This window comes from Eucalyptus grandis, chromosome 8 (genome assembly GCF_016545825.1).
Source record: "Eucalyptus grandis isolate ANBG69807.140 chromosome 8, ASM1654582v1, whole genome shotgun sequence".
NCBI lineage: Eukaryota > Viridiplantae > Streptophyta > Magnoliopsida > Myrtales > Myrtaceae > Eucalyptus > Eucalyptus grandis.
This window is the reverse complement of record NC_052619.1, coordinates 15,685,816-15,706,353: the sequence shown is the minus strand read 5'-3', so window position 1 is coordinate 15,706,353 and position 20,538 is coordinate 15,685,816. Positions and strand designations below refer to the sequence as shown.

Sequence of the window (20,538 nt, the reverse complement as noted above, 5' to 3'; positions counted from 1 at the left end):
AGGAGCTTGTGCAATATGCATCACGTGGTTCAGAAACATCAATACAAAATGGACAATTAGCGACTAAGAAATGGAATAGAATAGGATTCTGTTCTGTCTCATCTATGAAATGAGAATAGTAAATGGTTGGTGTGTAAAAGAAGATTGTAATCGGATGGTGATCTTGGCTCTTGAAAAGTCTCTTTGGAAAAGTTTAGGTCCGCTTCCCTCATGACCTACAAGAGAGAAATGGGTGAGGAGGGGTCCAGGGGGAGCCCTCCAAATAGGCACTCCAAAGCTTAGTTCAGTGTAATGCGAGAGAAGAAGAGAGAACTCAAATGTGAGCACGAGGAACTTCATGTGATTATGATTTTTTATTAGGGCCTCTATATAGAGCAGAGAGTAGGAGCGGTCCTTGAAATTTCAATATTTGCTTGACTTATTTTATTATTAGTTAATAGCCAAATAAAATTGTTATTTGAGTATATTTGATCTTGCGCATGCACTACACATATGCTAGCTAAGAGATGGATGTGGGTTGGATTAAGTAGATAAATAGAGACATGAATTTGAGTTATGTGTTCAGTGAAAGTAAGAGATTTAGCAAAGATATTGATTAAAATAACATATAATTTGCTCTTTATTTTTTTCAATATCGATAGTAAGGTTATTGTAGCTATTTGAAAAGTGGACACCAAATTTGAAAGTTGATTTTACATATAGTATCAAAATATGGTTATTGCAAAATATAGCAAAAATATGGTGTTATGAAGAGATGTGAGGTGTTAATGTTTGCATGACATGGTCTTCTTAGCATCGTGGATTGTTTTCTTGTTTTCCTTTTTGTCAAAATGAAAGGTGGATAACAAAGATTATCATTTAAGTGAGGCTAGAATTAGTTAGCACTTTCTGCCACGCAACTTATAAATGCTAGAGATATAGGAATATGACAGAGTAAGAAACAAAAGACTTTATAAGACAAAGAGACAACATGCTTTTTCGAGAGAAAGCATGAGAGAAACAAAGAAAAAAAAACTTTATTAATGAACCCTAACTAAAAATATAACCTACATCTCAAAAGTCGATATAAGCAAAGCTCAAACCAATGTTTTTTTGGCATAGCCAAATTCGACAGAATGAGGTTTCTATTATTGGATGATAGGTCGTGCCCGTCTGTCGGCAGGGAGTGGTAGGTGTTGACCTTCAGTCGAGCTGAATAGAAGACTATCGGTCTAAAGATTTGCATCACATCACGTGATTCAGTAACATCAATATATTAAGGACGCCAGCGAATAAGAAATAGAACGGAATCGGATTGTGTCTCGTCTATGTATGCAAATTAGGTGGTATAGATATCATTGTTATGGGAAAAAAATGTAATGAGGTTCGCCAAATATCGGGAGGATCTTCCTCATACCAAATCCTTTAGTTGTGGTGCAGAAGGATTGAGCAGCAAGGTATGCCTGGTAAGAGTATTGACCCATTCGTGTCATGGATATCATACCCCTAACCCCAAATTACACGGGATGATAATCCAAAAAGTTCGTAAACTTATTATATAATGACTAATTCAATTCAAAACTTTTTAATTTCGTTAATTTAGTTATAAATTTTTGACAATAATATAATTCTTTCAAATAATTTTATAATGAAATTGCTAACATAGACGTCGATCATCCTACGTCATGACACAACCATGCAATTTTTTTTAGACTTTTTGGATTTTTCTACTTTTTCTTTCCTTTTTTATTTTTTCTATTTTTCCAATTTTCCTCTATTGGGGCCTCGGCTACCAATCATAGGCAAGGATCGAGATGCCCTCGTTGGCTAAGACCCTAGTGACCAATTGAGAGAAGTAGAAAAAAGAAAAGATTTAGAAATATTTTTTTAAAATATTGCGAAAATCATTTATTTCAATGATGTTTGGTCAAAACTAGCAAAAAGGATTACATTAGAAAATACTCGAAATGTTTAGGGTTAAAAATTTGATTTTTAGAAAAAACAAAAAAATTAAAATTAAAAGGAGCATATTGGAGGAGAACATGCTTGGTTCGGGTGAAAAAAAAAAGGAGGGAAAGAATAACTTTTGAAGGTGTTTTTTTCATTTCTCTCACTTTTGAAGGTGTTTTATTTTCATTTACAGAAAATGCTTTCCATGACTAGTTTATTTTCTATAAACTAAACATCAAAAAATCTGAATTTTTTTTTTGAAGTTATTTTCCGTTAAAAAAAAAAGGAGCCTTACTTGGAATCCTATATTATGGTTCAAGTGGCGCCTATTTTCAACCTCAAAACCCACTATGACATCTCTAGAGACAATTGTGATCATACTTGCTAATACCAATGCTTCAGCTAATCTTGGGTTTCTAATGACTTTGATATGATTTTCATGGAATAGGTAAGTTATAAAATTTCTAACATTTTTTTTTCAAAATTTGTTGAGTAGGCCCTATTTGGGCCTCCAATCCTTTTTGAACAGCCCACTTTGATAGCACTACATGATGGGCACAATATGTCATATATTTGAAAAATCACTAAAAGAGAGTCTAAGTCCACTACATGCTCAAAGACTTGAGTTGATTAACCTACCTAATTATATTTCATTGCACTTAAAAACTAGTGTTTTGAGTAATGAACCAACTAGACATACTAAACCAATTGTTTTGCAACATAGAAGTTATTCAATGCCAGACTCCGTTTCATTAATAACGACACTCGTTTACCTAAACACCAATCATGTGGCTTTGGGGTTCCTTAGCCAGTGAAATGAACTGGCTCTGATTACCAAATGAACAATAAGACATGTAGCGATGAGTTGTCCTTCCCGTTTCAATTAGGAGTGTGCAAAAGAATCGGAACCCGCCTGGACCACTCGGAACCGGATCGGAACTGCCCGGAACCGGTGGTTCTTGAGAGAACCAATCCAGTTCCCTGTTCCAATTTATGAGAACTAATGGGTATCAGTCCGATTCCCGGTTCCATGGGCAGATCCGCCCACCCGAACCGGACCAATTATATTATAATAATACATTAATTTTTAATATTAAAATAAATTTCGAAATTACTAATTAGCTAACCTAAATTTTATGGCTCCATTCCCTCTCACGGTTTCCATGTTTTTATAAGAATTTAGTAAAGTGTGTAAACTGTCTTTTAGCAACTCAACAAATGGCTCCTTCAAATAATACTTCCAAAACTCACATAGGAAACTGTGTCTAAGAATATGTGAAGTATCGGTGGAATTGTTTCTACAAAAAGAATTTGGTAAAGTAAAAGTTGTAAGAGATTAAGCATTGTTAGGGGATAAAGGAAAAGATGATCTACATATGACAATCATCCAAAACTTTGAATTTATAAAATACTTTAGATTTCAATTGAAATTATTCAAAAACAGGAAAAAAAAAAACCTATTTCTCTTCTTTGATAGTGTTTTCCAATAAAATAAAGAAAAATGGTACCTTTAATTAAGCAAGTTTGGTTTAAAGAAAAATATTACTTGATATGAAGAGTACTCACAGTGGGATTTAGAAAACGATATTATTATTGGTGAGACAAGTTCCATGGATCCACCCGAACCGGACCGGACCGGCGGTCCGGTTTTCGAGTGGATCCATACAACTAACGGTGGTTCCTGTTCAATTTTGGAACCGGTTCTTAGCGGGCGGTTCCCAATTCTAGGCCGGGAACCGTCCACCCGGATCATACACATCCCTAGTTTCAACTATCCATTTGCTATATCCTATCAGGTTTCCATTCGCTTCATCATGATGAGATGATGCCATATCTTCTTGGTGGTACCAACATATAATGTGCCCAAAAGTCAAGAATGAATACAAGCTGTACAGTTAATGTTGGACATATAATACTCAGCAATCCCAATAAAAACCGAGTGACAACAAACTTCTGGACAGATATGATTGTATAATGTCACAATTACAGTAAGACAAACCCTGGCATTCATCAACTTATCTGGACTTCAAGCTTTTCCAAGATCAAGAATCATCGGGAAGAAATCAGCTTCAGTATCGGAATCAAGGGCTTCCGTTCATCTTGTAGTCCTGATGTCTGGGTGTTTAGTGAAGGGCTAAGCAACAAATTGAGTTCATGAAATGTCATGAGCACTGCATTATAGAATGCAGACCATTGCTTTTGTTTGGCCGTTTCCCTCAGGACGTCCAGCTCTATGGGATCTGGCTGTTGAACAGCTCATCAACTTCATCTCAGGCAGATCATAAAAAGGGGTCTTGCCTATTACTCATAGTAAATGTACTGAGCCTCGAAAATCATAGACCGGTATGCCTTTACGCAGTTATCCAACAGAGACTATTGATGAAGAGATCATGCCATCCTCTCTTTCACTAGCACAGTCAGGAGAAGTGTGGGATTCAGGGAAACTATCCTGAAGCATCCTGAAGCGGATGTTCTAGAAATCTTCGACCCAAGTCCTTTTGAAGACCCCTCTCTTTCATCAAACCCCTCACTTTCTCAACGTCACTCCATCTTCCCATTTCAGTGTACAAATCAGAAAGCAAGACATAGTAAGCGCCATTTTCTGGCTCCAGTTCGATGAGCTTCCTCGCTGCAAGTTCACTTAACTTTCCACGAGCTGTAGAGCCTGCTAAAATTGCTCTGCACATGGTTTTGTTGGCTCCAAAGGCATTTGCCTGATTAATTCTAAAGCATCTTCTTGACACCCTCCACGCACTAGAAGATCAATCGCACATTCATAATGCTTTATGCCTGCAGATATTCCAAACTCACCATCAATCAGCGCACTGAAAATTTCTCTACCCTTATCTATCAATCCTGATCGACTACAAGCAGAAAGCACCGCAACCAAAGTTTCTCCATCCACCTTAACCCCTTCTTGCTGCATTTTACTAAACCAACTCACAGCCTCATCACCATTTTTCGCAAGAGCTAGCCCTTTAATCACCATATTCCAAGTCGAAACACTCTTCTCCTTTACACTATGGAAAGCTGTCAATCCCTCATCAACTCTCCCACATCTCATGTACATGTTGACCAAAGCAGTCCCCAAAGTCACATCCAATTCCCAACATCGTCTCCTCGCAAAATCATGCACCCACATGCCCATCCCGACCTCGCGAACACTCGAACACGCGGCCAACACACTCACCATCGTGACCTGATTCGGGTCTAACCCGGACAACAACATCCGCTCGAACGCCATCAAGACATCACCGAACCTCCGAACTTTCCTGTACCCAGTGATGAGGATGGTCCACGACACGACGTCTCTGTGGGGCATTTCGTCGAACATGCGGCGGCAAAGCCCCAAGTCGCCACCTCCGGACGCGTAAAGATTGAGCAGCGAGTTCCGGACGAAGATATCCTCAAGGTGGCCAAATTTGGCGACGTGGGCATGCACGCAGAGGCCCTGTCCGAACTCCCCAGAGTCCGCCAGGGACTTGAGGAGGAAAGGGAAGGTGAAGTTATTGGGCCGAACGGAGTTCCTGCGCATGTGGGTGTAAACGGAGAAGGGAACGCGAGGGGTGCGGGAGAGAGAGAAGGCTCGGATGAGGGTGTTGCAGATGAAGACGTGGGGTCTCGGGAGGCGGGCGAAGAAGGGCAGGGCCAGGTGCGGGAGGCCGAGGGAGTGGCAGACGTCGATGAAGCGGGACGCGAGGGTGGTGTTCGAGCTGAGGCCCAGGACGACGAGCCGGGCTTGGACTTGGCGGGCGTGGCTCGGGCCGGCGCAGCGAGCGGTCAGGACGTGGAGGATGTGGCCGATCATGGCGGTCTGGAGATGGGCGGTGAATGGGGTCACGAACGCGGCGACACTGGCGATCCAGTCGAGCGAATCTCGGAGCGAAAAAGGCAGTGCGTACTGTCGGTCGAAGATTCGGAGACGTCTCTTCTTCCGACGGTGAAGGGAAAAGGAAGAGATCGATTGGAGCGTCCGACGAAATGCCCGCCATGAAAATTGCCCAGCAAAAATCGAATGTTTCGAAACTTCAAAACATAGGAAAACAATTTTCCATTGGAAAAAAGCGAAAAAGGGGAAACAAGAAAAAAATGCGCATCCGGGGAATCGAACCCCGGTCAGTACCGTGGGAGGGTACTATGATACCACTACACTAGATGCGCTGGTTGCTTATGCCTCACTCATTTTAATGATGTAAATAAAACTGTGCCCAATACCACACTACCTAACAAGTTCCAAATCTGAAAAATTAGAAAATCTGTTCGACGATTATGTAACTCGAAACCTAAAACGGGTCCTTATATTTTTCTTATTCTATGTCTTCTTGCAATCCTACGAAATTTCATAACGTCCAATAATAAGTATGTAATCTCATACCACTATTTTGAGTTTCCATTGCTAGCTATATGCATGACTAGAATTTTTACTTTATTAATACTTTAAAATCTTTGTGTGCCAAAATATGATTTGAATCAGTAATTAATAGTAAATGATGATTATTAGAAGTGATGATTCATTACAATCGTTCAATTAAGAGTAAAAATGGAAGCTAAGTAAACTAATGAACCTGTTATAAGGTAAGTTCCAGATTTCAAAAATTAAGGAACCTAATATGATAAGTAAATTCTAGGTTAGTCACCCCTAAAATAAAGGTTGGAAACCAACCCATTACCCTATAAAAATGGTCATTGTCTCGTCTCATTCAAATCAAGTAACCCTCGAGATTCGAATAAAAAGTAAGCACTCCTAAAAGGAAAAGCCCAAGAATTGCATGGAGTTACCACGATGGCAAGAACGATAATGGCCTTATTCAAAAAGTTAGGAAATAATATTTTCGGAGGTTTGTAATGTCTAGTAAATGATCAGGGCCGCATGCACACGCATATAGTATTGTCCGAGGAGGACGAGGAGGGAAAGAAAATGGAGTTTAGGGCTGAACGATGGGGGTGAGAGGGACAAGTACAGAGGGAGGCAGCGAAGGAATGGGGGCGTCATCGTTGAATATCATCGGCCTTTAATTCAGCGGGTGAGAAAACCATCAAGAATACTTCTAATCAAATAGAAAGATGATACCAAATCGATATGATAAGACCTTGGAAAAGAAATATCACGGGCATGACATGACTATACTTTGTCTATTTCCATAAGAAAAAAGCTGAACGATTAACCCGCATGGTCTTATCGAAACTTGAAATCTATGTCAACGGTTCTATCTAGTTCAGAACAATCCATGTTTTATTTTCAAGAATTCATCATTCTCCGTAATCCTTCCGATTCATTCGATTTGACTATAGGAAGTATGACGTGGTGCTGAGGCACAAGTGGACTTTTTTGCAAGTATTTCAAGATGCGTGAACGTTTTCCTCATAACAAATCTTAGTTAATGAGAAAACCAACCCTTTTGAATATTTTTCCAGACTGATGGATTTTGACCCGAGATGAGTGGTTTGAATGCAAGAGGACAAAGCCATACCCAGGATTAGCTTGCTCAAGTGGGGAAGTCTGTTCTTAGGATTACCTTAACTAGGGGACATCTCCTGATTGATTAGTAGTGTACAATTGGCTGAGATTTGCCTGCTCTTATTGCTTAAACTCTCAGAGAAGATAATGAAATTTAACTAATCTCATTTCCTATGCCACACATTTCTCCAAATCTCTCTCTCTCTCTCTCTCTCTCTCTCTCTCTCTCTCTCTCTCATATACACCCACGCACTTCACAATCACAAAAAGATAATATGGGTCATTGGCATTCGCAAATAGCAGTATGGGATCATTCTTCAGACTTCAGAAGGCAAAGCTTGCTTCCAAAACCAGAACCTTCGCATTGTCATTATCAGCCATACATCACCACGTTTACCAAACGCTTGTCCATATTTTCCTCCGAAAGAGAGAGAGAGAGAGAGAGAGTGGCCCATTTTAGTCGGTGGAAGATCGTTGGTCTCTACTGGTGCAAACGTGTGGCGTAGACAGGCCGAGAGCGAACCTCATTGGACTCTCGGTACGTTTAGTCACACCATGGAAACCACTCCTTCCTTAGATCAACTATAAGGTTTTCTTATTTTACTTTGTGCCCCGCATCATCATCTCACATTGCTTGTACTAATTTTCGAGATCTAATTTCTTCGAGGTGTATAATTTTCGTGACTTAGCATAGAAATTTCGGCTTGACGAAACTGCATAACTATTTAAGGATCTGAGCGTCGGTTGTCTTCATCGGAACTAGTTTGTTTCCCCACGCAAAACTTCAGCGAGACACTCGCCCACGTTTCCAAAGAATGGGAGAAGCAAGCACGCTATTCAATTACGTCTCGAAACCCTAATATCTTTATAAGGAGGAAAGACTATTTTTCGATAAATATTTGTACTACCCTAATATCTTTATAAGGAGGAAAGACCATTTTTCGGTAAATATTTTGTACTTCTTCACAAGTTAAACATTCCTATAAGACAGCATGTTTTCGGGTAGTGGTTCGCTAGTCAACATTGATCACGGCACAGACATGCAACCCACCACCAACTTGTACTTATAAAACCTACTTTCCGTCCTAGTCCCGTGCAGCTCCCTGCGCATCACCTCCTTCTTTCAATTACCAAGAAAGTAGTCCATCATTTGACCAGAACATGAAAGCCTCGTACTTCTGTGTCATCCTTCTTCTTCCATTCTTCCTAAAACTCGGCTCAGTCACTGCTGGCCATGCTTACTGCGGGCCTATCCCCGCTACTGACGCGGAGCTGATCCACGTCGCGATGAACTTGGAGTTCTTGGAGGCCGAGTTCTTCCTCTACGGCGCGCTTGGCAAAGGGCTCGACAGCGTCGCGCCTTACCTGGCTCTGGGCGGCCCACCCCCCATTGGCGGCAAGAAGGCCAACCTCGACCCTCTCGTGCAGCAGATCATTGAGGAGTTTGGTTACGAGGAAGTCGGCCATCTCAGGTCATTTAGTCATCTAAACTAGGATGCATATGCATGAATCATTAGATTTTCTCTCATTAAGTTTGGTCAGAATGTGCAAAACGGACCGCTTGAACCAGGAATCGCTTGGATTGGACCGAACTGGCTAATTCGGTCTAGTTCTCGAGAGTATCAATCCGATTCCTTATTCCTAAAAATGGAACTAGTGTTTGAGCAGCCTGGTTCCTGTTTCAAGGGTGATTGGACCAAACTAACTACATAATTAGTAAAAGATGAGCTAAATATTATCTTGTCCAGTAATACTGTAAGCTGTGGCATAATGACTCTTCACTCATCGTCACTTCCTTCAATATTTTAAGATTTGTCACTCTCTCTCGTTGTTTATAGCCACTTTTTAAAGTGAAGAAAAAAAAAGTGACCGATTTCATTAGACAAGATCATCAGTAGGGTCTGATTCTCAATCCTAGGATCAATGGTCTAGTTCCTAATTTTGGGAACTAGGCCCTGATTCGATTTCAAGGTGGAAGAGATAAGCTACCGATTGTAATCTTTCCGTTGGGTATTTCAGGGCAATTTATACAACAGTAGGTGGAATTCAAAGGCCGCTAATAGACATCAGTGCTCAGAAGTTTGCCATGATAGTGGATTCAGCTCTTGGGCAAAGATTGTGGCCTCCGTTTGACCCATACCTGTCGTCGGTCAACTATCTCTTGGCTTCGTATCTCATCCCTTATGTGGGATTAACTGGTTATGTTGGTACCATCCCCAACCTTTCCAACTACACCACCAAAGCCGTAAGTGCATGATTTCTCTCCATTGATCTCAGTAGGATCTTAATTTTAACTTTTTTTTATAGTTTTTGTTCTTCAAAATTCAATATGATTTAACGTTTTTTCATTCCTTACTCCAAATATTTTCAAAAGAGTAACTTGATTGCGACGCTTTCACTTATATTTATAATATCACGTCAACATGTGACGTGTCAAATCTTATCATAATTTATTATTCTCATTTTGATATCGTTGTATCCAATCAATCCCTTCAAGAAAGGTTGTTTGAGTTGCCCTGTGGTTGCAGCTCGTGGCCGGGCTCCTGGGAGTGGAATCCGGTCAAGATGCGGTGATTCGGGCGCTACTCTACGAGCGGGCCCATGAGAAGGTCGTGCCGTACGACGTCACGGTGGTGGAGTTCACCAACTTGTTCTCCATCCTGAGGAACAAGCTCGGCATGTGTGGGATCAAGGACGAGGGCATCATCGTACCCCCGGTGCTCGGCGCCGAGCAGCGAATCGAGACCAACGTGCTGTCTTCGAACAAGGCGTCCCTGTCTTATCCGAGGACGCCGCAGGAGGTCCTAAGGGTCGTGTACGGGACGGGGAACGAGCATGTCCCCGGCGGGTACTTCCCTCACGGCGCGAATGGAGAGGTCGCCAGGAGATTCTTGGAGAAGAAAGCTTAGGGAAAGTCATGTATTATGTATGGTTGTGGAGTGGTTTGAATTAGTTAAATAATTGGGCTTTGTTTGCTAATTAATAGCTTATACCCAGTCTGATGAGACTTTCGCGTTCATATGAATATAATCCAGCTTCACATATTTCCTTATACTCACCGGGAAGTAACCCTATCAAAATAGATTACAAGTCCATTTCTTAACCCATATTTGAGGAATTAAGTTGTTATATAGGTCAATTATATTCAAAAAATGGGTCATAAACGAATTTAGAATGGTAAAACATTACATAATGTGGGTGTTGAATAGGTTCACAACTTACTTAGAATGCGCATGACAACCATTCTATTTCTATTCCAGAACTATTTTTCTATTCCATATTTATTTTTAAAATAGAAATCTGTTTGATAAAATTATTTCATTTTTCTATTTCTGAGATAGATTTTTATTCTAAAAATTGGTTTGGAATAATAATCAGAAGTAAAAAATTTTACTTTTCTATTTTTAGAATAGAAATGAGAAATAAAAACGCATCTCATTATTTGTCCTTGATATTTGTCGGTTGCTCATTTGTCGTCACTGGCCACTATTCGCCCACTCCCTGCCACCGATCGCCAATTACTAGCCATCGCTACAGGTGGCGATCGCCATCCGCCGGTCACCACTAGAAAATGAAAACTTTGTGTTGTTATCAAACAAATTTTTATTATAGAAATAAAAATTGTGTCATTATTAAACGGATTTTTTTACTTAGAAACACATCTAAGAATAGAAATAAAAAATAAAAAATCTATTTATTTTCTAGAAATTTAATTTCTAACTAGAATAGTTATCATTTACGCCCTTAAACACAATCCATCTCTATGACTCTCTCTTTGATCTCTCTCATCCTCACTCACTCAGGGCTCTCAATTTAATTTGGATATAAGTTTTCCTAAATTATGTTAGATGCATAAACGTTTTAGTAATATGGGTCAAATCAAATTAAGTATGAATCACTAAATTTGTATTGCAGAGAAATAGGTAAAAACAGTTAAATACATCAATTTAGGCTAGATTATTTTCAACCCAACCTACCTACTAACTAGCTATTGAAAGCGGGCTAGAGTTGTGGTCCACTATGGGTGCGTTTGGTAACATTTATATTTAAAAATTGTTTTAGAGAACAGAAATAGAAAAAGTTATTTCTATTCCGGGGAACAATTTTTGAATAGAAGAACGTGTTTGGTAAACTTGTTCCTGGAATAGAAAAAGAATAGAAACACGTTTATTAAATTTGTGTTCTTTTAATTTTTTAATATTTTTATTGTAATTTTCTTTTTTTCTTTTTTTTTTTTTCTTTTTTTCTTTTTTCTTTTCTTTTTTTCTTTTTTTCTTCCTTTTGGCCAATCGCCGGCCTCGGCCATGGCCGGCGACCAACCGATGAGGGCCGGCAGCCTTGCCCAACCATAGCAAGGCTCGTCGGCCCTTGGCAAGGCCGAGCCTCGCTAGGGGCGGCGACGCTCGGCGAGGTCGCCGCTCTCGACACCAATCACCGGTCATGACCGGCCGCAACCCGAAGCCAAAAAAAAAGAAAAATGAAAAGAAAGAAAGGAGAGAAAAAATTTTCTTTCTCCAAAGTGTTCCAAAACAAGAAACAAGCTTTTCTTGTTTCTTGTTTCTATTTCAAATTTGTTCTAGGAACAAAACGCAAACAAACGCGTTTCTTTTTTTTGTTTGTTTCCGGTAACAAAAAAAAAAAGATTTGTGTTCATAAACAGAAAAAAGAGATACAAACAAACACACCATGTATCATTGAAGTCCACCTTTGATACCGAGAGAAGGATCTTGAAAGATAAATATTCTTTTTGCTGGAGATTTTGAAAGAAAAATAGGAGCAGTTTGAGTGCGTGAAATCCTGAAGCGGACGTCCATGGCAAAAACGCGACATTACAAGAAGGTATTTCTAGTCGAACGTGCGCAACGTTGCGGAGGGCCAACGACCATATATTATCATCCGAATCATGACAAGGGTCATAATGCCGAAGCTATTGAATCAATGCTATGTCGCTTTGATTGTAATTTATTTTTAATCAATCAGTGCACTCGCAATTTGTGCGCGTGAATTCGAAGAGATTTTTTAATTCATTTTTTATTCAAAAATTGGAATTTATGAGTTCAATCATTTGATTTTGTGGATTTTTTTTTTTAAATTTTTTTTAGCAAACTCTTACACTGTTAAATCTAATTAAAAAGGAATAAAGAAAAACTAGCCATTGCAGCCAAGGGAGTCGAGCAATTACAGAGAATAAGACATAAATTCAAAAAAATCAGAATGAAAAAAAAAATCATTCATCCTTTTATATTTTAGTAAAGACATTAGAAGTCCTTAAATTTGTTATGAATGTATAATTAAATCTTAAGATTTCAAAAATAACAATCAAGTCTTACAAATTGCCAAATTGATTCAATCAAATCTTTCCATTAATTTCACTCTTTGAAATTTTATGATTCAATTATATTTTTATAACAAATTTTAAAATTTAATTGCACTTTGTAATAATTTTAAAATTCATATGACATTTTCATAATAAATTTTAGATTTTTTCCGAAATAATTATAAGCATTGCTATAAAATATTAAATTTCATTTTTTAGCCATGTTTCTCCCCCTGAAAATTGATTTGTACCATGAATTTGCACCATGAAAAATTGATTTGTATTTTTATTATCCATCAGCTTTATTCGGATAAAAGGCTTTCGCGTGCATTTCAAATTTCCTTTTTTCTCATTAATTCGGACAAGAAATTCTGTGTGGCTCTGCCATGGCTGGGGCTGCTTTGCCACTCAACCACCACCTCCTCCTCCGCCTCTCGAGCTCGAGCTCGAGCGCTCGAGCGCGGTCATGGCTCTCCCGTGGCGGGGAGGGCGCTCCCCGACCGACGACGAGGCGGGTCCGCTTCTCCGGAATCCGCTGCTCTTCTTCTACCTCGCAGGCCCAGGAAGAAGAAGCTCCGGCGACGGCCGAGTCCTGCGTCAACACCGGTCTCGAGCTCTTCTCTAAAGGGCGGGTATGAAGAATTGCTCCGTTTCGTGGCTTTCGAGATGGGCTTTTGTCGGGAAGGGCCTGTGGTCTGTCAAGTTTGTAGCTTTTGCTTGTTCTTTGTTGCTGAATAGGAATGTGAAGTGCAAGAGTCGTTATTGGTGTGATATTCGGTAGTTTTGGATTTCACGATTGGTCTTTCTGGGTGATGACTGTATGAGACGAGGAGGGTGTTGAGAGTGATGGGGTAAAGGGTCTTGATTGGGATGCTATGAAATGAGTTCCTAGGTGAATTGAATTTGGAGTTTCAGGCCGTGACATGGACATACTGATGTTTGCCTGGGTTTAATGCTCCAGAATTGCCCAGGATTTATTGGATTAGGGAAGATTAGTCAAGGGAAAAGAGAGAAATGGTACATTGAACAACAGTATGCATCAGTTCAATGCAAGTGTTATGCTAAAAGTAGCATGGCTGACGAGTCTTTGTTGCAGCAGGATGAGTGCACGGTTCCTCACTCTCCCATAAATAAGAAGAACAATGTGCATTGTGACTGCGACTTTATGGCTTTTTTTGTAATGTAGGTCTTGACTTCATTATATTATTGACATATGTGGTTGTTTTGAAGGGGAATCTTGATCCCATAAAATGTTGATTCAATGAAGGATGAGAATAGCCTAATTAATTCTAGTTCTGATAGGGCAATCTATGTGGATGATAGGCTTCTATGGTTTAGTCGAATTTGAAAAGCAACAATGGGCCGCCAACACGTATTTGTTGGATGAACTCTTCTCTAACCAACCTTGGTCATGCTTGATAGAGGATAATGTCTCATTTTATGCTTTGATTACTTGGTCATATATGTTCAATTTCCTAGTGTGCATGCTATTGAGGTGGGGAATAAGCAACATTCAACTTTATCTCATGCCAATATCGCCATGACTTTCAGGTTAAAGATGCACTGTCCCTGTTTGATACAGCCCTTACTTTAAATCCAAATCCTATGGAGGCCCAAGCTGCCCTCTACAACAAGGCTTGCTGTCATGCCTACAGGTGGGAGGCGAGAGCTCGAGCTATGTTTTCTGCCTTAAATTGCAATTGCTTTGGCTTTCATTAAATTTTGCAGCATTTATCATCTAGAAGACTAGCGTAGTTTCCATCTAAAAGAATTGGTAGTCATTGTAAAGGTTGAATTTAGGAGAGATCTTTTAATACAATTTTCTGGCCCTTAATATTCCTCTCTAATCTTTGGTGTCATCTAATTCAATATTTGTAAGAGCTTCCAATAAGATGGAGGTAAACTTCATAACAGCAAAAGCTTTTACATTTACACATTTCCAGATCAGCTAAAAGGTCTCTTTTCTTATGTTGGTTAAAGTTTATGGATGGCTTTCTGCAATCTGAAACTTTTTACTGTCACTTCTCTGGATTTTGGCAGCAGCTTTGTGCAGTAACTGTCTCGTAGCTGTAACGTAATTTTATTGGCTGAGACAGGATGCCCAAACAACTGATGAACTTTGGGATGGGACAATTAAGAGCTGTTGCTGTTTAAATTTAACTCCATTTGCTTGATGATTGATCCACCTCTGCTAGGTCTCTAAGTAGTTTAGAATGGCAGATCATTGAACATAGCCATAATTAGGATGCTTGTCCATTGAATTATCTCTGCACTTGTCTTAACCCATTGAAAAGATGCATTTACAATTTTTGTGTTTTTCTTGTCTGGCTTTGTATTGGCTTATGTGATTGACCATTGCTAAGCTTTTATCGCTGCATATTTTGTTTGTGAAAGAGGGGAGGGAAAGAAAGCTGCTGATTGCTTACGTACAGCTTTGAAGGAGTATAACCTCAAATTTGGTACAATTTTGAATGATCCTGACTTGGCATCATTCAGAGCCTTGCCTGAATTCAAGGAACTGCAGGAAGAGGTCTCTAGCTAATTTGAATTTAATACTCGTTCTCAGATGGTTGAAAACTGTGATCTCTATTGCTCAACTCTATTCATTAGATTTACAGGCTAGACTGGGTGGTGAAGATATAGGCTATAGCTTCCGCCGAGATCTGAAACTTATCGGCGAAGTTCAAGCACCTTTTCGTGGGGTTAGGAGATTCTTTTACGTGGCATTCTCTGCAGCTGCTGGCATTTCCTTGTTCTTTACCATACCCAGGCTTATCCGTGCAATAAATGGTGGAGATGGTGCTCCTGATCTCTGGGACACAGTGGAAATGCTGCAATTAATATCGGAGGTAACATTTGGCATTCCCTAATTATGCAGAATTCTACTAAAGACTACTAGCCTTTTGCATGTTATTCTGATGTTCATCCTTACTATTAATATTTTGGAATGCTAGACATGGAAATTGCTTTAAGTGACTAAATTTTTGAACCAGCAATCTGCAGGCATCATTGTTCTTGTGGCATTGTTTTCCTGGGACAATAAAAAGGAGGAAGAGCAACTTGCACAAATATCCCGCAATGAAACCTTATCAAGGTTGCCACTGCGCTTATCCACTAATCGAGTGGTTGAACTCGTACAGCTTCGGGATACAGTTAGGCCTGTTAGTATCAGAGTTCCCTCTTCTTTTAAGTTATCCATCTCTGTCTCTGTTTATATTGCCCTGGAGTCGACTTTGGTTTCACATTGTAAATGTTTTCTAAATTCAAAGTATCCTCAACTGTTCTTAGTGCATTTAGAGTAGAGTTTTGATATTCTTCCATGAGCAAGATTGCAGCATTCTTCTCCTGGAGAATATTTGTTTATCTCGCAGTTCATCGACATGATTTGTGCTGCTCATGAAATTTTCTGGAGCTAATGGACAAGGAAAATTTCATTCTCTTTTACTTTCTTTGGGAACTTTTGTCAATTAACATTAGCATCAACAATAAAAGATTGAAAGGTCTGTAAAGGGTACTGCAGAATTTGAATAGATTCCTATGGAATCTACTTCTTTCAGAGTTCTTTGCAATATAGGATCCAAGTATAAAAGGAGGTTATGTGCATTTTTACTTATATTCTTGCATGTGTACGAGATGCAAATCATAAATTTCAAGTCAAGTTCCAGATTCCAAAGTCCGATGAAGAGATGTTTATTCATCTCAGCTGCTTATTGGCTGGTTTCTTTAAATTTTAGTTTCATAAGACGCATTCTTGTAGGTTATTTTGGCTGGGAAAAAGGAGACCGTTGCATTAGCCATGCAGAAAGCAGAGAGATTTCGTACTGAGCTCCTTAGAAGAGGTGTTCTTTTAGTTCCTGTAATCTGGAGTGAAGGAAAGGCTGCACCATCAGAGAAAAAAGGGTTTGGTGCTTCTTCCAAAGCAGCTGCTGCTCTTCCATCTATTGGGGTAAGTTGGTGAGACCAAACGCATATACTAGTTGGGTCATTTCATCGTTTTGGGCGGTGATTCACTATAGATGTCACACCATTCTAAGAATAGTCAGGATGATGATTGGTCAAGTCGAAGTGAGTTGCAAATTTCTTTTGATCTTGGATGAGAGCTTTTCCTCCCAAGTTGCACTGCCATCAATTAATCCACATTTGTGACTGATGGCATGGAATTTTTATGACAGTTTCATTTAGGAAAAAAGATATGTCAGAGTTTCCATATGCTTCTGTTTTTTGACTTTGATAATGCACTTGGTGAAAACAATGGCAGGAAGATTTTGAGAAGCGGGCTCAATCTATAACCACACAATCAAAATTAAAAGCAGAAATCCGTTTCAAGGCAGAGGTCGTATCACCCGCTGAATGGGAAAGGTGTGTTCATGCACTTGCTTCCTTTTTAAACTGGATTTGAAGGGGTGCAACGAATCAATGAAAGAGATTCTTTTCAAAGCTTTTGGTGGCAATATCTCTGTCTTTACCAGATTTTGGTACTTTATGGCTAATGAGTTTCTGCTGGCCCCCACCACCCAGATGGTGTGTGTTGGTACTCATTAAAGGACGTTTGAGGTTCGAAGTAGCACCTTGCTAGGTGCTTTTACTCATTCTCTCTCCTTTTATCTGATGAAAAATGCTTATGAGCTTTTGCCTGGACTTATTAGGTGGATTAAGGATCAGCAGAAATCTGAAGGAGTTACCTCTGGTGAGGATGTGTATATAATATTACGACTTGATGGTCGTGTACGAAGATCAGGCAAGGTAATTATGACTAATCCATCCTGTGTTAAAAATTTCTGTGACAGATCGGTCTAAATTTTTGGCATGCTTCCCGATCAATCTTGACAGGTACATTTTGGCGGATGTTTTTCAACTATATAATGATAAATCTTTTATAGATATTTAGGACTTCGAAGAGAACCTGGATTTGGCATGTGGAAACTACTGTTAGATTTACTCCAAATGTAGATGGAAATGCAAAATTTGTTTAAATGCCCTTTTTGTTGTCCTTGAGAGTCTTGCATGTTTTCGCAGGGTATGCCAGACTGGCAGCAAATTGTGAAGGAGCTGCCACTGATGGATGCATTGTTAAGCAAGCTAGAGAGGTAGAGATGCAGTCGCTTCTCTTGAATGCGGACTTTCGCCATTTGTGCTTACTTTCTTAATGTGAGCTCAATAGCTTCATAGTGCCCCAATCCGGTGGCAAGCACAGAGTCATAGGATAATTACTAAAAAAAGTTGATGTCCGGTATCATGCGAACCAGCTGCACTTCCCAAAACGGCTCTAACATGAGTCATGTGATTTAGTTCTTTGAAATTTCCAAGGAAGTGAAATGAAAAACATTCCATCTGTTCTGCCTGAGCCTAGTCTTCCTAGCAATGCATATGGGTCTTGAGGTGTTTGATGTTGGTTTAGACACTGTCTGTGCTCTTTCATTCCATGGTTGTATGGCTCTTTCGGTTCATCTTATTACCATCCTAAGCTGCAATTCCTGCCCCCTTCACGACTTCTTCAGGAAACTGACGAATTGTGCTTAAGGTAAACTGTAGCAGTCCATTAATCTAGCCTATGACCTTTTGTGCTTAAGGTAAACTGAGGAGTGTGCGTATTTCAGAAATACAGAGTTATTTCTTCATTTATGTCAGGCTCCCAACGTGCAGATTCAGATTATTGTACTTATAACCTTCGTATAATTGTACTTGTAACCTCGATTTGCATACATTCCATATGGTGGTGGGTGAAGTTAGATTTGGAGGAGAGACACATTGTCCTTGGCCAAATCCTTGTCCTTCCTCCTCCCTATTGACATGGCCATCATCACACTTATGATGATGCTTGCCGTCTTGAGCACCACCGAAGCAGGCTGCAGCCACCATGAACCTAGCCGGGTACCTGCTTTATGATGCTAGGGCACTCTAGTAAAGTGCATGCCGGAAAGCAAGAGGGAGATGGATTAGGAGATAAATAGGCGCGTTTTATTGAGCAACAACTGTATTAGCTAAGATGCACCTATCGTGATCTACTTTTTCAATGTCTTTACGTGTGGGTGCATGTGGAGGCTAATGGCTTGCTTAGCAAAGGACTTAGCATGGGCTTTCTCAAGCCCCTCAATTCACGACTCATTATTCAAGTTTTTAACCTACAAGTCAATTCCAAATAGTAGTTGTCACTAATCAATTTGAGATAAGCCATTAGATATCCAAGCAAAATATTGGAAGAAATAATTCATTCTTGCGCAATTAGATAAAATTAAGATGAAGGACTTGATTACACTAATCAATCACTAATGCCCTTCCGATGCCTAATTTTATTTAAATCTTAAGGCTTTTTGGATTTTCAAGTATTTACCATACATTTGTGGAAAATAAAACTATCTTTTAGGCATTTTTTATTTTTTGAAGAATATAAAATATTTTTTTTGAGTTTTTGGAAAATAAAAAATAAAAAGAACTCTGCGTCCAACCTAGGCCCGTGGCCCAAGCCTCTAGCAAGCCCAGCCTACTTCTCTCTTACTAGCCAGAAACCCTATTTGATTATAACTTGCATTCGACTCGAGTTTTAACCCAACTTACACCTCTTTCCTTCTCTGCCTTTCCACGGCACTGATGGGGGCGGCCAGGACATCACCGGGTGGTAGCTCGGCATCAACGATAGTGGCGACGCAACAAGGCGGCAGCAGTGAGCTATTTGACTAGGCTGAGATGCAGCAAATGGTGATGAGTGGGGAGGCCGAGTTCGCTACGGGCTGGTCGCAACGAACAATACCGATCACCATGAGACCTATAGACATGGTGGGGAAGTAGCAAGCAACGATAGAGACAACGGCAAGTTCAACATCGGAGGGGGACAACAGCGGCTTGCGTCGAGCTCCGGGCAGCATATCCGCATTGGTGGGAACGATAGCAGCTAGCATTAGGCCGGCGAGCTCAGCCTAGCAAAGCTCGTAGCTAGTTGACGAGGTGGCACAAATGGCGGGATCAATCCCTCGACTCTCTCTCTCTCTCTCAAATCTGGAACCAAACCCCCTTCACCCACAAGCTCTTTCCCTCTCTACCTTCTCCCCCGATTTCTCCCTCTAATCTCCCCCCAATCTGCCTCTCTTTCCCAAACGCTCTCCTCCCGGGTCTCTTAGGGGAAGTCCTCCGAGGTCGCTCCTCCAATCTCTCTCTGCACAGCTTGCTCACTCTCAAGCCTCCCATCATGTCTATCGGGAGAAGTCCTTTGAGTTCACTACTTCTATATGTCTTTTCAAGGGGCTTGCGAACGTCTTATTTATAGGCGAGGAGGCCAGTCGATGGAGGTGCTTGGACCGCCAGTCCTTGGCATGCCAACTAGGGGTAAGCATCAATCTAGGGTCAACCCTGGACCGACCCTAAACCAGCCCAACCCTACTAATCATGGTTTGGTTCCTAGGGGGATTGGGTTGGTCCTTGGTCCTGAGATCCCTAGACCAACGTTGTGCTGGCTAGTCCTTAGTCCTGGGAATTTAGGGTCGGTTTAACCCAAACCAACCCTGACTTTCTATAATATATATAATATCTAAAATATATTATATATTTAACATATCTAATATATTATTTATAAAAAAAATTATATAGTGTTTGACTTCAATAGCATTAAACGGCTCCTTAGTGAGGTGAGAAGTCCAAGTAATTTTACATTATTCTTTAATAATTTAGACTTTTAATGTCTTTTACAATATCAACAATCATATTTACAAATGAGGAAAATGTCTCCATGAGAAGTCCTCACGGCGTCCTCACGGGGTAAATAGCTCCTCATGATATTCTCCTTCGGTACTTGTTCTATGACGTCTTCTTTGTCCTCATAGTCTTCAACTTACCAAAATCG

The 20,538-nt window shown here is 40.1% G+C and overlaps 3 protein-coding genes and 1 non-coding gene across 4 annotated transcripts; 2 read left to right on the top strand and 2 right to left on the bottom strand.

The window, feature by feature from the left end:
• Nucleotides 1-4,373: 4,373 nt before the first annotated feature.
• Nucleotides 4,374-5,919, bottom strand: LOC104456796 (pentatricopeptide repeat-containing protein At5g56310). The gene is given in 2 exon segments (XM_010071653.3): nt 4,374-4,621; nt 4,624-5,919. Coding segments are annotated over 2 exon segments (1,362 nt in total). The 5' UTR covers nt 5,738-5,919.
• A 100-nt stretch (nt 5,920-6,019) lies between these two features.
• Nucleotides 6,020-6,090, bottom strand: TRNAG-CCC. The gene has a single exon. It is a non-coding gene; the product is annotated as a tRNA-Gly (tRNA).
• A 2,362-nt stretch (nt 6,091-8,452) lies between these two features.
• On the top strand, nt 8,453-10,406 carry LOC104456795 (desiccation-related protein PCC13-62). Its single transcript, XM_010071652.3, has 3 exons — nt 8,453-8,859; nt 9,407-9,632; nt 9,916-10,406. Exons 1-3 carry the CDS (start codon nt 8,549-8,551, stop codon nt 10,294-10,296), a joined length of 918 nt encoding a protein of 305 aa, XP_010069954.2. The 5' UTR covers nt 8,453-8,548; the 3' UTR covers nt 10,297-10,406.
• A 2,646-nt stretch (nt 10,407-13,052) lies between these two features.
• On the top strand, nt 13,053-18,326 carry LOC104456794 (protein LOW PSII ACCUMULATION 1, chloroplastic). Its single transcript, XM_010071651.3, is given in 10 exon segments — nt 13,053-13,336; nt 14,256-14,359; nt 15,099-15,234; nt 15,323-15,524; nt 15,527-15,553; nt 15,708-15,865; nt 16,462-16,650; nt 16,963-17,063; nt 17,351-17,447; nt 17,721-18,326. Coding segments are annotated over 10 exon segments (1,335 nt in total). The 5' UTR covers nt 13,053-13,090; the 3' UTR covers nt 17,796-18,326.
• The last annotated feature ends 2,212 nt before the right edge of the window (nt 18,327-20,538 follow it).

Excerpts from the sequence above, each read along its gene's own strand:
- LOC104456795 (XM_010071652.3), top strand. The coding sequence starts at position 8,549 with ATGAAAGCCTCGTACTTCTGTGTCATCCTTCTTCTTCCATTCTTCCTA. Across the intron at positions 8,860-9,406 it reads GAGGAAGTCGGCCATCTCAG|GGCAATTTATACAACAGTAG; the intron begins GTCATTTAGTCA and ends TGGGTATTTCAG. Across the intron at positions 9,633-9,915 it reads CCAACTACACCACCAAAGCC|CTCGTGGCCGGGCTCCTGGG; the intron begins GTAAGTGCATGA and ends CTGTGGTTGCAG.